This window comes from Ruditapes philippinarum, unplaced genomic scaffold (genome assembly GCF_026571515.1).
Source record: "Ruditapes philippinarum isolate M1 unplaced genomic scaffold, ASM2657151v2 ctg1197_1_1_1_1, whole genome shotgun sequence".
In the NCBI taxonomy this organism is placed as follows: Eukaryota; Metazoa; Mollusca; class Bivalvia; order Venerida; family Veneridae; genus Ruditapes; species Ruditapes philippinarum.
This window is the reverse complement of record NW_026859020.1, coordinates 143,768-158,986: the sequence shown is the minus strand read 5'-3', so window position 1 is coordinate 158,986 and position 15,219 is coordinate 143,768. Positions and strand designations below refer to the sequence as shown.

Sequence of the window (15,219 nt, the reverse complement as noted above, 5' to 3'; positions counted from 1 at the left end):
ACACAAATCTCGGAAAAATATTAAAGAAGCCTCAGTTGAGTCCCTTTAAATTACTAACTTTTCTTATCCGTTCTGAAGATTCAAAATATATAAACTAATGAGGATGCGCGCGCATCGTATGACCCCCCCCCCCTTGGGAAAGAAACCGACCAGTGTTGCGATTGACTTAATACGGGTACATTCGGAACTGCCTCGGCTATTATCTATAATATTAACCTCGGAAACAATACGGATTGAAAGTAGTTCTACCACGTGGTTTACAGATGAAAACAGAAACAGAGATAATGTAAAACGAATGTATATATTTGACATCTAATGTCTGTTCCGGTACTCTTATGCTTGAAAATATGTCTGACAACAATTTGTAATTTAAATATGCCCTCTGATGTTCAATTTTAAATAAATCCGACCAAATGTCAACAGGTTGGTTTTTTCTACTTTCAGTTTCTACAGCCATATTAGTAAATATATAAATAATGTATTGTTTGCTTTTGTACCTATGAATTCACTTATTTTAGGTGGACTTTTACTACATATATTGGAAATAAACGTGTCAACAACTCCCAGCATTAAATTACTATTTGTTTACATGTTTAGTTTCTTAGCGTAGGTTAGACCGGAATACCGCATCCGTTCTGTGTATTCATACTATTGTGTTCGAGGTCCTTATCCGAAGACTTACGGAAAGGGCCGAGTAGTTGCGATTGAATACGGGTAGTTGGAGGTGCAATCGCAACTTCTCGGCCCTATCGAAGTTATTGTGAATTATAGCCGAGATGTTCCGATTGAGTTGGGGTGTTTCGATTTCTTCATTTGTAGTAAAGTCTTTGTAGTAGAACGATTTATTAGTTTTCTCATAAATACCGTATTACAATTTCACTTAAGTCACTTCATTTTCAATTATTTTATTGTTACTTTCATTTTGTACTTTCGTTTTACATTCCCGGAAAACCGTCGAGTTTGTTTTCTGAAAACCGCCATATTTGGTTACACTGAAATAAATTATCATTACGGAAGAGGGAAGGTAGTGCATTCATTTGATAATGTTTTAAAACATGTGTTTAAATCTACATTGGGTTTAATGGATGACTTTATGTGAGTTTAAAGTTTGCATGGAGCAATTTAATAAAAGAAGACGTGAAACACGTATGCAATCGAAAGTAAAAAGTACTGTTAGCCAAGCACGGGGAAGGAAACGAACAATAGGAACTAAACCGACATTTTTTCTTTTTTCACAAAGACTATTCTATGTACAGTGACCTTTCGTTCTAAGTGTGACAACACAGTGTCCATTGATTATAAGACTGCAAATTCAATACGACCCAGGTTTGTAAAAGTTATCTGTTTATGACATATCGATCAATATTGAAATATATTTCCATATTGAGTGAATGCACGAAGGAGCACCATATGTCCATGTTTAATCACGGGGTATTTGTGAGTGCTGTTAACATGAACAGATTTGAAATATGTATATATGTATATAATTCTATTATATGTAATAATTGTAAAGCCAAATGTAATAATTGTAAAGCAAAGTATAATCACTTTCGAAGGCATCTTCAAGAGGCTAGGAAATCAAACGTTTGTTCCAGAATGCCAATTGATCTGACCCAAAACGAAAACAATGAAGTGGTAAAAGTTATAAATATTTTAAATTGACACAAAGTATTTTGCACGAATATCAAATAACCAGGCACGCATAGATATTGTATAGGTGCAAATTCATATTGATTTTAAACAATAATTGGTACTGTTATGAAACGGATCTTGATCTATATCTCGTATTCATATTTTAACTTAAAATAGTGCATTTGTGTGTACACGCTTGTATATTTCATGATAACAGCGATAAAAGTGAGGTAAAAATACCTTTAGAAGGTAAAGAGACGTACATGTTTATTTACACTGTAAAAATTATTTAACGACACTCGAAAAATTGTAATATAAAACAAACACGAATACTATGAGTTCACTTAAATTTGCGTGCATGTTTAGTGTTATTCAAAAAGTTATTAAATAATGGATTGTCTATTTTGCAAATACACAGAAACACAAAACATGTACTTAAAATTATCTTAGACAAAAAAAAAATGTTTGTTTCCAGTGACATGGTTTTAAAAAAAAAATAGGTTTTTTTTTTTTTTTTTTAAATATTTTTTATTTATTTTATGCTTTTCAGTGGATTACTGATTTATCAGTGAAAATTATATTTGATTATTTCACAGTGAAAATTATCAAAATATAATTTCACACTTTTCAATGACGAAACTACTTTTTTAAGATTTTCCCCATGTGGTACCTCAATTTTATTTTTGCTGACAATTCTGACAATGTCAGGCTGTTTAAAGAAAAAGCAAAGCTGAAATTGATAAATAACTTAAATGTCAAAAGTAATAAAAAGAAGAGAAAACTTACTTCTATTCATTCAAATTCCAATCACCAAATTTCGTCTCTAAATTTTTTTGTTTCATTTTTACATTCTAAAAAATACATTCCTTCCACATGCAAAACTGCTCTTGATGACATTTGGGCATATTAAAGTATCCTACGAGCAATAACTGCCGTATGCAATAACTGCCGTATGCTTTATGAAAAATTGAAAAGCAATGACAGCCATCACTCGAAGAACAAGTAAACAACCCAGCGTTCCTGAGCCAGCTTCCAAGTTTTCCATTTTTCTAGCTGCTTTTTTGAATGTTTGCACATCTGTCAACACTTATTTTTTTTGTCTGTTGCAATCCTCAAATAAGTTTTCTTTCTTTTAAAAAGGTGTATGACTTACAAATCCAAATGATATCCCTCTGAATCAAACAGAATTATTTTCCTCCCGTGAAATACACAACTATAAAAAATGGCTGCCGCTTACAGGTCTAATATAAAGTCGCATTAAGTAACAGAAATATGGATGGATGATTGGACTTTTACTCCTACAAGAATTGTTTGTTTTTATTATTAAAACAAGCGATCATTCATATTTTTGTGTCGTCTTTACGGAGTAGTGGCGACATATAGGGATCACTTCTCCGTCGTCTGTATGTCCGTCTGTCTGTCTGTCCGTCTGTCCGTCCGTCCGTCACAAAACTTGTCCGGACTACTCCTCATAAACTACTGGTGCAATTTCATCCAAACTTTACAGGAATGATCAGTACCAAGTCTAGTTGTGCATATTGTCAGCATTTTCCGGTTCAATGATTTTTGTCAGAGTTATGGCCCTTTAATAATTTTTAATTTTAAAGTTTGTCCGGACTACTTCTCTTATACCACTAATGCAATTTCAATGAAACTTTACAGGATTGATCTGTAGCTCAAGTCCTTGCGCATATTGCACGGGTTTTCCTGTTGAATGATTTTTGGCCGAGTTATGGCCCTTTGATAAAAAGGTTTCTTTTTCTGTGTGTTGCCAGATACACAAAAGCTTGTCCGGACTACTCCTCATAAACTACTGGTGCAATTTCATCCAAACTTTACAGGAATGATCAGTACCAAGTCTAGTTGTGCATATTGTCAGCATTTTCCGGTTCAATGATTTTTGTTTTGAGTTATGGCCCTTTAATAATTTTTATTTTTAAAGTTTGTCCAGACTACTTCTCTTATACCACTTATGCAATTTCAATGAAACTTTACAGGATTGATCTGTAGCTCAAGTCCTTGCGCATATTGCACGGGTTTTCCGGTTGAATGATTTTTAGCCGAGTTATGGCCCTTTGATAAAAAGGTGTTTTTTTCTGTGTGTTGCCAGATACGCAAAAGCTTGTCCGGACTACTCCTCATAAACTACTGGTGCAATTTTATCCAAATTTTACAGGAATGATCAGTACAAAGTGGTTAGTCTAGTTGTGCACTGTCCGTCTGTCTGTCCGTCTGTCACAAAATTTGTCCCAACATGAAATTGGCCATCATGAGGCGACACATGTGATTACTGATCGCTCTTGTTTTAATAAAATGAATAATATCACCGCCATTTAACGTTGATTGTCGGACTTATTTTTTCAGCTCAAGACTTCTTGTTTTTAATGAGAAATTCCGACTAAATGGGGCTCTCAATGGGGAAAACAGATTTTAATATTAACGTAAATATTATGGAAATTTCGTTTTTAAGCATAAAATAAAAAGAAAATTTGTTTGTTGTGTAAGATGTAATTTTATTTCATCTTACACACAAACAAACAAATATCTTCTATATCATGAATATGCGACGCAAAGTTAATTATGCAGCGTCAAACAAAAATGTGGCCTGTTTTCCCTCAAAAAGTTTAGGGTCGGTGGCTAAAAATAGGATAGGTAGGGACACCGGAAACAAACATTTTTTAGGCCTTACAGCATACGAAATAAGATTCTATTCAGTCTTAATTTTTTTAGATTGACCTATCCACTAAAACAAGAAAATTTCTGCTCCACGAAAAATAATGATTTTGCAGTATATGCAACAAGTGCTGGTATTTATAGCAGACAATAGAGATAAAGGGTCATATTTCCAATATGGATTTTTTTTAAGCTTTCAAGTTTGTTATGTTTTTGGTGGGGCGATGGGGTCGGGGTCATTTACTATTTACTTACTATAAGCTGTGAAGAGACGAGCGATTGAAAATACTAAACAAAACTGGATCAGTGTACTTGCAATTTGATTTTATGTTCCTCATGTGTACACTTTATGAATTAAGTGGTTTAGGGATAAACACATTTTTAAAAAGAACGCGTCTCTGATGTATCAAAATGTTTTTGTTTGACAAATTTGCTATATATAGTGATAAACTTGATCTTGATGATTAAATCAATGTTATGTATGCAGTCATGGGTAGTAGCCAAAATAAGTTATTCATGCATAAGAATTATTTGATAAAAAAAACTAAACTAAATTTAAAACTTAAACACAAAAACAGGAACAGAAAATTAAAGTTATAAATGAGCGCCATGCACGTGAATACGTTGTAGATAAACAACTTGACAAAGAGTGTAAATATAACCAAAATCTTCCTGTGTCCATCACATGCACCGGTCACTTACCGAGGACTTTGACTTTTAGATTGTGAATGATACTGACATTACATTTACGTATTTTTGTATTTATTTGCAGATTGCAACATACAGTTTAATACAGATGTCACATGATAAATACCGTTTTATTAAGGAAACATAAGAGAAATCAACGGAAGTGTTACATACAAAGAAGAGGAAATGAAATATGGTAATAAGAGATAGCAAACGAGGAGATACATTCAAAGCACGTGCAATTGAGGTAAAATTTAATACTTATATAGGAACTGAATTCTTTTCTTGTTATACTATACGCACATGTTAAATGTAACGACGCCCGACGCCAATCTCCCCCCCGGGTTTAGCGCGTTTTTTACTTAAGAATTAAAAACCTCAGGTAAAGGCTTTGCCATGCTAAGATAGTGGGGTAATGGAAGAGAGAATTCCGCTAAATTGCACTCGCACTCCGGATTGAACTAATCCTTTGAAACAAAACCACCGTATATACCCGCCAGAGCGGGTTGTAATACGCGGATATCTCTCAGGGTCAGGGATATCTCTCAGGCTGACCCGGGGGTGGTGATTGTTTACAATTTACTGCTGCCTTATATTCCCACAATTGATGTATAAAGAACAAGTTCAGTTGTAGTTATTAAATTTGAAATTGCTATTGTATAATTTGAATGTATAACGATGACTTCAAATTTCCGCTTTGAATTCAGATGTAGTTGAATCTATTGATTGTTTTTACTTTATATTAAATTTGAATTTGTGTCTCCGTTGCCGAGTGGCTTAGTTTACTGAAATTGCTATCCAGCCAGCTTTTACGCGAGTTCGATGGTTCTTCTCGGGTGCCTGCTCCTGTTTGAAAACAAAATGCACGAACGAGCACACGAGATCTTTCTTCTCCTATATATAAAGTCGCCTGTATGGCCTTTACGATGATAATGTCGGTGTAACTTAAACTTCAACAAACTATACTCAAATGAAAACAAGATAAAATTCATTTTAAAAAGCTGGATAAAATATGCATACATTTGATCATGATAACGAATTGGCATACCTTGTCAGGTCGTTTATTTAGCAACATGTTTATCTACTGATAATCCCCGACAGCTACATGTTATTTTTATAATATTCCTGATAAGATGACATTTATTCATTAGTTATTGATTTCATTTCACACCTTATAAAATACATTGTATATGTTATTTGTTTACAGCGTTTGAACCATGTGATGTTCCAACAGAAATTATTATCCATTCATACTTATGATTATACTCTTGACATCATTTTAATTCGGTGATAAACTTGCTGAGATGGACTGTAACGAGCTTTTTAGTAATTTGATAACTATTCAAACTATGGTACTTACTATCTTAACCAGAAATTATTGCCAAATACTTTCATTTGCATGGTAAGTCGTAGAGGGTAATTAAGTAGGTAACTAAATGTTGCGTCATAAATTTGCTGACGCTCCTTTCATTAATTTCCATTAGCACAGTGAATAAATAATCCCTCACCGTCTGTCAATTGTCATTCGGCTTTAATTAAACACAATCTTTTCTTAAAGGCACATTATTTCGCAGAAATCCATATTTTCTTAAATCTTTAGAAATATCAAGCATGTGTTGAAGGATGTTGCACTGAATGTGCAGAAATGTGTCTTAAAGGTAGCATAATGTCAAGTAGTATATCCACTTCCATACAAAATACTCATTCACTATTATAATTTTACTAATTGCCAAAAACAACAGAAGCAAAAATCAAAGCACAGAAGGCGCTGAATTTGTTTGGGTCTCAGAATGTAAGAAAGGTGCAGGTTGTGAGATTATATGTTTAGTGCCACCAATGCTTTCCAGCGTTTTAATTGTAGTAAATTGGCTATTAGACTAATTGCAACACTGATATTCAATCCAATGTTTATTTGACTTTAACAATTTAAAAAAATGAGTAACCTTTACTGGGATTTGAACTCCAGACCTCTCGCTTCCTAAGCGAGCCCGAAAACCCTTCAGCCACGGTGAATTTATATGTGAACGGCCTGAAGAAAACCATATTATTCTAAATTAGGGCTTGTAACGACTTTAACTGTTGTTTAACACAGATGTAAATAATCCTGGAGCTTACTATAAGCATGTATATTTATAAAGAATCAAACGGCTGCAAGTTCTGTGGTATTTTCTGATCTTTGCAATCGTACTGTATATCTGTATGCATTTTCCTGTATAAGTTTATTTTTTATGTATTATAATTCCTTTTGTAACCAGAGTTTGATACATCCGTAATTCTGCATAACTAGAGTTGCATCAAAAAATCATTTATGTCCTTTTTTTACGACAGCCACACTTTATCTTTGTATATCATGGCTACTTCCTTAACAAAAACACTTAAAAAAAAGAATTTAACAAAAAAAAAAAGTATTCTCGACTGGGATACGAACTCGAGACCTCTCACTCACGAGGCGAGCGCGTTACCCTTGTACCACGGAAAGTTATACACAGTGTGTCTGAATAATATCAAATCATTCTAAATTTGGAACTTCCATTGCAGTTCGGGTTTTAATCCTTATTAATTTCGAGGTATTTTGTTTAGGCTAAACCTGTTGTTTATAATTGAAGTAGATATTTTAGCAAAAATCCTCTCGCCCAAACGGTCCGGCATGTAGAATCTATATATTCCACTACTCGGTTTGTGTAGTATTCGGTAATCAACATGGCTAAAAATAGTATTTTCATTGATAAAATCATATTCATCCGCGTAATTTGTGATTGTGCATTTATTGACAATTCTATAAGCCAACGCTATTGTTTAACTTTAAATGCGTTGTAATTTGTTGGATACTTGTAACAAAATAAAATATTTCTTTCTTTTAAATCGCTAGTTTTTAGCTGTTTTGAGAACTACTTGTTGTTAGGTTTGTAGTAAACTTCTGTGTCAGAGATTGAATGTCCGCTTTGTATTTAGTTATTTTCGATCAGAAAATACAATAAAACAATATTAGAAATCTTCGACCATTCTGGAATTACTTTGCTTGAAAATTGATGCGCCTGTCTTTGACCATCTTTACGCAGTGATCTCCCCTGAATTTTTCGGCTTTAGTGTACATACAAAAGGGAAGTAACCGCTCCAAAAAATTGGACTACTTTCGGCATTTGCAATTAGCAACATTAGACTCTGAAATTTCGCTACCATTATTTGTTTGGTCTGACGACCCAAACAAATAACAAGTTCATGTAATTGGCAAATAAGAAACTTTTTGATGAAAGATATAACAAGACACCAAAATTTAAACGCTTTTGAGAAATAAAAATAAAAGCATTTCTGAAGCATAATGGGCCTTTAACACTTTCCTTGTGAAAATGTGTTGTTGTTGTTGGTTTTTTGTGAAGACTGCCCCTAATAAATATTACATGTACTAATTGTCATACTGACCGCCATACTAACAATTAAAACATTTATGATTTCAAACCATATCGTTGCAGGTGTGACATCATGGCGTCATTAGATGACGACAACAATTCTGGAAAATTATATCCGCTTCCAATATATTTTGAGAATGACGGTTCATCAAGAGAAACTATGCCAGCTGAGGTGCGTGGCCGTGGAAGAAGCAGACCACCTGCTCCTTACAGGGGTCGATCTCGGGGCGGCCGTAGAGGATCCCACCATGGAGACAATAATGGAACAGATGGTACGCAGGTCACATCTAATGAAAGAGGGCGAAACAGGGGTAATTTGATACACCGAGGTCGAGGGAGGGGAGGTTTTCGTCGTGGGGCTCTTACATCAGATGAATCTGAAAGACAAAATTTAGAAACTGAAAATTGTAACACAAATAACAGCGAAGAACAGGTAAGAAGAAGAAGACCCGAGTCTCGGGATAGGAGACAGAGGCCTGAGGTCACGGATAATTTTTCTGAATCCGAAACGTTTAATCAGCAGAATGTTAGAAGTAATAAAAAACCTTCCAATTTTAGGGGAAATATTTTAAAATTAATTAAAAGCGATGATCCAGATGGTGTAGTGCTAGATATTGTACAGTCTAGAAGTGGGTTTGTTGAGTATATATCTAAAACACCTGATCCAAAAGCTGTTTTTAACATAATTGATTTATTGTGCAAAGTAACAGACTCTAGCTTGCTTGTGCATAGAAGAGAGGTAATGGAAGAAGTTGAAAAAAGTTTTCTTCACAATTTGACGGAAATATTGAATAAGATAAGTATGAAAGATAAAGATACTTATTGCCTTTGGCATTCCAAGGAAAATCTTCTTCGATTCTTAAGCAATGTTTCAAAGTTGATCAGCATGGTGGTAACGACCCTTCCGTCGTCATTAAGTAAGTGCAAAAGTGTGATAACGGCAATTAAAGATGTAAAAGAGGAGCATAATGTAAGCGGTATAGAGGATGCTCTAAATGAGGTTGATGATGTTTTTAAAAGGGAAAAAGAGGCAAAACAAAGGTTAGAAGAAGCGAGCGAGAGCAGAAAGCATCGGCAAACTATACCATTTGGGAAAGTACCTGGATTCGAGGAAATGGGACTTCCGCCCGACAACTTTCGTGAAATATCAATATTTCCTACTTTAAAAGACTTGCAAGTAGATGAAAAGCCATTTCTAAGAGCTAATAAGACCAAGGGAAAATACGACAGTTTAGATACTTATCTTGATGTTCAGTTTAGGTTACTTAGAGAAGATTATGTCCAGCCTTTGAGAAAAGGTATCACTGAATACAGAACAGCCATTAAGGAAGGGGTAAAAATAACACGACTACGAGATATCCGTTTATATCATGGAGTGCAAATATTACGACCAGTTTGTTCAGGTCGCGGTATCAATCATATACTGCAATTTGATACAAGTAATTTCAAAAGAATGAATTGGATTGCGTCAAGGAGACTTCTGTATGGCTCACTAGTGTGTCTTTCAAAAGACCATTTTGACACTGTCTATTATGCAACAGTCACTGAGAGGGATGCAAAAGATTTAAGCGACGGATTTATTCAGGTTTATTTTGAGAAGAAAGAAGATATGCTTGAAATTCTGCCAAATGACGTTTTCGTTATGGCTGAAACTACAGCTTATTTTGAGGCATTTCGTTATGTGCTAGAGGGTTTACAAGAAATGGATTGTAATATGCCGCTGCAACGGTATATAATTGATTGTGAAACAACTCTGCAACCACCAAAATACTTAATATACCCTGATAGACAAAAGTATGACTTTACCTGCTTATTAAAAGACGTTACACAAAGCGCAAAATTCCCGGTACTTGATACACAAAAATGGCCACCTGCATCAGATCTTGGATTAGATTCTTCGCAGTATGAGGCAATAGTGAAAGCTATAACCCAAGAGCTTGCAATAATACAGGGTCCACCGGGTACAGGCAAAACGTTCGTGGGTCTAAAAATAGCGGAACTTCTTCTTAGTAATTCCATCTCGTGGAAAAGGAAACAAGAATGTCCAATTTTAGTCGTTTGTTACACAAATCATGCATTAGATCAATTTCTTGAGGGTATTTCTAGGTTCTCTGACGGGCAGATTGTTAGAATCGGTGGCAGGTGTAAATCGGACACTCTGCAATCTTTTATTCTTAAGAATATCAAACGTCAGAGAAAAGAAGAGAAAAAGATGTCATTTAGAGTGATGCAAAGCGAAAGGGACTGTAGAGGTCAGCTTAAAGACAGTGAACGAAAAATTGAACAGATAAGCAATCAGCTGAAGAACACCTCTATCAAATTAATTTCATACAACAATCTCAGCCCGTTTATGACTGAAGAACAAAGAAATGCTTTCGAAGATAATATATCAGATAATTCATTGAATAACTGTCTCTCTAAATGGCTTTCTTTTGTAAGTCCAAATGAAGGTGAAACAACTAACGAATCAGCGCCTGACAAATTTAAACAAGTTTGGAAACTTGCTATACTAGAAAATGTGACAGATCTCCCTGAATTCGAACGCAATTCGTTACGTTACGTATGGGACCTTGAACTTGGTAGACGTGCGGAATTGTACAAATCCTGGATTTCAGAGTTCATAGAAAACATTCGGTTTAAGGTTGAAAATGAATCCGGACCAAAAGACCATTATCTAAGCCTTTTATCTAAAGCAAACGACACAATCCTCGATATAGAAACGTTGCTAGAATACGTTTCTAAGCAAACAACTCGAATACAGGTTCAAATGCTCATTGCTGGTCAGGTAGTCTTAACAGATAATGTTATGATGAAGTGGCTTGAACTTACAGGCAAAAAGAAAGCTGTGCCATTGATTCGGGCTGTACTCGAAACTATTGCTAGTAATGATGGCGATAAGGGTACAACAGAGGAAAATGAAATTGAAAACGAAGATAATGATTTAGAAGAGGAAAGACAGCTTGACGAAGACGATGATTTTTCATATGACTTTAGCAAACCAAAGGATATAAAAAGAAATCAAAACAAAAGTGATGATGAATGGCTTGTTAATTTTGACGAAAGAAAGAGCGCACATAAAGTAAAAAATATGTTTAATTCTGCAAAGAAATTGAGTGCAGTAAAAGCTGAATTATACGAAGATGTCTGGAGGCTGCCTAACAACGTCCGTTGTGAGCTATATTGTTACTGGGTACAAGTATATCGCCAATATCTTAAAGCCGAAGTTAAAATTCACGAAGAGGAATTTAATAAAGCAACCGAAAAGCTAGCAGAAGTAAGAGATATGGAAACTCTGGAAATACTAAAAGAAGCGAATATAATGGGTATGACAACTACGGGAGCGGCAAAATATAGGAAGCTTTTGCAGTCTGTGCGTCCTAAAATTATAATTGTTGAAGAAGCCGCAGAAGTTTTAGAGTCCCATATTGTGACAACATTGAACGAAAACTGCCAACATCTTATACTTATAGGTGACCACAAACAACTGCGGCCATCCACAACTGTTTACGAACTTTCTAAAAGATATGATATGGACATATCTCTTTTTGAAAGAATGGTACGTAACGAAGTTCCATGTGTAACACTAGAAGAACAACACAGAATGAGACCCGAAGTATCGGTTTTGTTACGACATGCAAATTTATACCCACAACTCAGAGATCATGAAAGTGTTCTTATTTATGACAACATCAAAGGGGTGGATGAAAACATTCAATTTATCGACCACGACGAGCCTGAAGCAACACAACAAGATTCAACAAGTTACTCAAATCCCCATGAAGCAAAGTTTATAGCGGCAATGTGTCAGTACTTGTTGAATCAAGGTTATTTTCCAGACCAAATCACTGTTATTACACCTTATATGGGTCAGGTACTTCTTTTAAGAAGGGAAATGCCAAAAGTAAAATTTGAAGGAGTCCGAATTACAGCGGTAGACAATTTCCAAGGCGAGGAGAACGACATAATTTTATTGTCATTGGTACGAAGCGGGTCATATGATATTAGAAAAAGTAGAGGACGAAATAAGATTGGGTTTGTTGGTATAGAGAATAGAATATGCGTTTCGCTCTCAAGAGCAAAGAAAGGACTATATGTCATCGGTAATTTTAAGCTGATGGAAGCAAATAGTTCAATGTGGGAAGACATGGTGCGTGACATGAGGGACAAAGGACTTGTGAAAAGAAGTGTGACGTTACGTTGCCAGAATCATCCCGAACAAACTGTGTATGCAGACAAGGCTTCTGACTTCGATAAGGTACCTAATGGCGGATGTAAAAGGCCATGTGATGGAAAACTACCATGTGGTCATAGATGTCCTAAAAGCTGTCACATTATCGACAGTGACCACATGAAGGCTTCTTGTCTGATGCCTTGTAACAAAGTTATATGTGACTTTGGACATAAATGTGTACAGAAATGCTATCAGAAGTGTGGAAAGTGTAACACATTTATAGAGAAAACAGTACCAATGTGCGGGCACAAAGTTAACATGCCATGTCACATGGAACCTTCCAAATGGCTGTGTAAGACAATTTGTACTTTCCAATTGCCTTGTGGACATCCTTGCAATAAATCATGTCATGATTGTACGTCAACCAAGACACATGAGCAAAATTGCCAGAAAGATGTTACAAAGATACTACCTTGTAAACATACAGCCGAAATGAAGTGTTGCGTGGAAATAAGTTCTTATACATGCAAAGTGCCTTGTAGTGAAATTCTTAACTGTAACCATAGGTGCTCGGGAACATGTGGAACTTGCTTTTATGGACGAATTCACAAAAGTTGTAAGGGCACTTGTGGTAAACCTCTACCTTGTGGTCACATTTGCAAATTTCCATGCAGTGAAGTTTGTCCACCATGCACAAGGACATGCGAGTGGAAGTGTTCACATAATACATCGTGCAAAAGAAAATGTTGGGAGGAATGTGAATCCTGCAGGTACCCTTGTGCTTACACATGTAAACATAAAACATGTGAACAAGAATGTTACGAAGAATGTTCAGATGGTCCATGCGAGGAACGCTGCAAGATCGAATTGAAATGTGGACATATTTGTAGAGGAAAATGTGGCGAAACTTGCATATGCATCATCTGTTCAGGACGTAATTTACGAAATGATATTGGTGATACATTTGATACCGATTCAGTATTTATTCAGCTCCCGAACTGTCAATGTATATTTGAAATTCGTCGGCTTGAGTTAAGCATGGAACGTGAAGTTACCTCCCGGCACGGAGATTTATTTAAACACTGTCCACATTGCTCGAAACCTATAACAAAGAATATAAAGCGATACTCAAATGAATTGAAGAGAACACGGAGAAAAATAACCGAAAAGTATAGAGTAGTTTTGGGTTCAGAAGCAGACAGGAGAAAAGATGCATTAAAGCTGATGCAAGGATTCAAGGCACTGAAGAAATACGGTCTTACGGAATTAGAGCTCAAACGTTTACTGCTACAATTTCAAAATGCAGATAATATCATTGGGTTGCGCATAGCAGCCCAGAAGTTAGATAAACTGAAGGAACTGCTTCCAATCCTTAACGATGTAAAAAATCTCGACAGTTCGGGTATAGTATTTTCGAAGTCAAAGAAGGTAGAGCGTTTAGTTAACCCACAACTTCTTCGAGATACTTTGATAGAGGGAAGGAAGTTTACAACAAAACAATTTTGGAGTGAAGTACAAATGGAAATTGATAGACTGCGACTTGTTTTACGGCTATTCATTTTGCAAGAGTACTACGATATAAAGCACAAATCAAGTAGACCTGAGAATGTGTTTGACCTTGTCTTTGAAATATTATCACATAAAGTTTTAGACGAAAAAACGATACAGACATTGAAAAGAACACAAGAGACCCTAGAGCGTGCAAAGGATAATGACGCAGTAGACGAGAGAGTCATTTCAAACCTGTCATTTGATTTACTTGTTTTAAAGAGTAGACATGAAAATCAACGGCCGACAAAAACCTCCACGGATAAGAAAACAGACCGTTTTAGATTTTCAGGGGACGTCATGGAAGATGAGACAAAGGAAGTTAAAAAAACAGACGAATTATTTAACGAATTAATGAATTTTGAAAATTCAAGTTCTAATGCAAAACCATCTGGTAGAGTTCGTCAACGCAGTTCTATGACCAAAATACATGGTGTACCTGATCAAAATGAGAGTAAAATGTCAGGAACATCAGTTCATTCATTGAGTGTCTCAGTTGCAGACGCTGGTGATATTGCTGTCAAGGCACCTTCCTCTGATATATATTTGGGATCTGATTCATTTGAACCTGTGAGTATAACAACATCACAAAGCTCCCGAGAAAACGAATCTACGGAATTAACTTCTGAAATAGAAATTGTCTATAATAATGACTTTGGCACCCTCGTTTGAGTATATTCGGAAGTTAAAAATAAACAACAACACAAAAACTAACAAACAAAAAACTATTGCTTTAAACTCGCTACAAATTGGGTGAATTCTAGAAACTTTCTTTCACTGACGGATATATACAAACAAAAATTAAACAAACAATTTGTCAATAGAACTACACTACAGCAGTACACGTTAACATTTAAAATCCATTCCAAAGAAATTTATAATTACGTTTGATCGGTAGATTACTAGACTAGATAAAACATTTTTGTTCATCATTCAGAGTTAATATACTTTCATTCTGTAAGTTAACAATAATATTCAGTTCTTAGTGTGAAATATCAATAAACAAGCGAAGCTAAAGAAAAAGGATACTACTATAAGAGTTAATCATAGGATTTAACTTAAGTGGAGCTATTATTGTTGTTTTGTTTATACTGGATTTGT

At 35.3% G+C, this 15,219-nt stretch overlaps 1 protein-coding gene across 1 annotated transcript; it reads left to right on the top strand.

Annotated features, from left to right (window-relative positions):
• The first annotated feature begins 1,075 nt into the window (after positions 1-1,075).
• Positions 1,076-14,843, top strand: LOC132754924 (NFX1-type zinc finger-containing protein 1-like). The gene is made up of 3 exons (XM_060745679.1): positions 1,076-1,326; positions 5,078-5,239; positions 8,463-14,843. Exon 3 carries the CDS (start codon positions 8,473-8,475, stop codon positions 14,788-14,790), a length of 6,318 nt encoding a protein of 2,105 aa, XP_060601662.1. The 5' UTR covers positions 1,076-1,326; positions 5,078-5,239; positions 8,463-8,472; the 3' UTR covers positions 14,791-14,843.
• Positions 14,844-15,219: the final 376 nt, after the last annotated feature.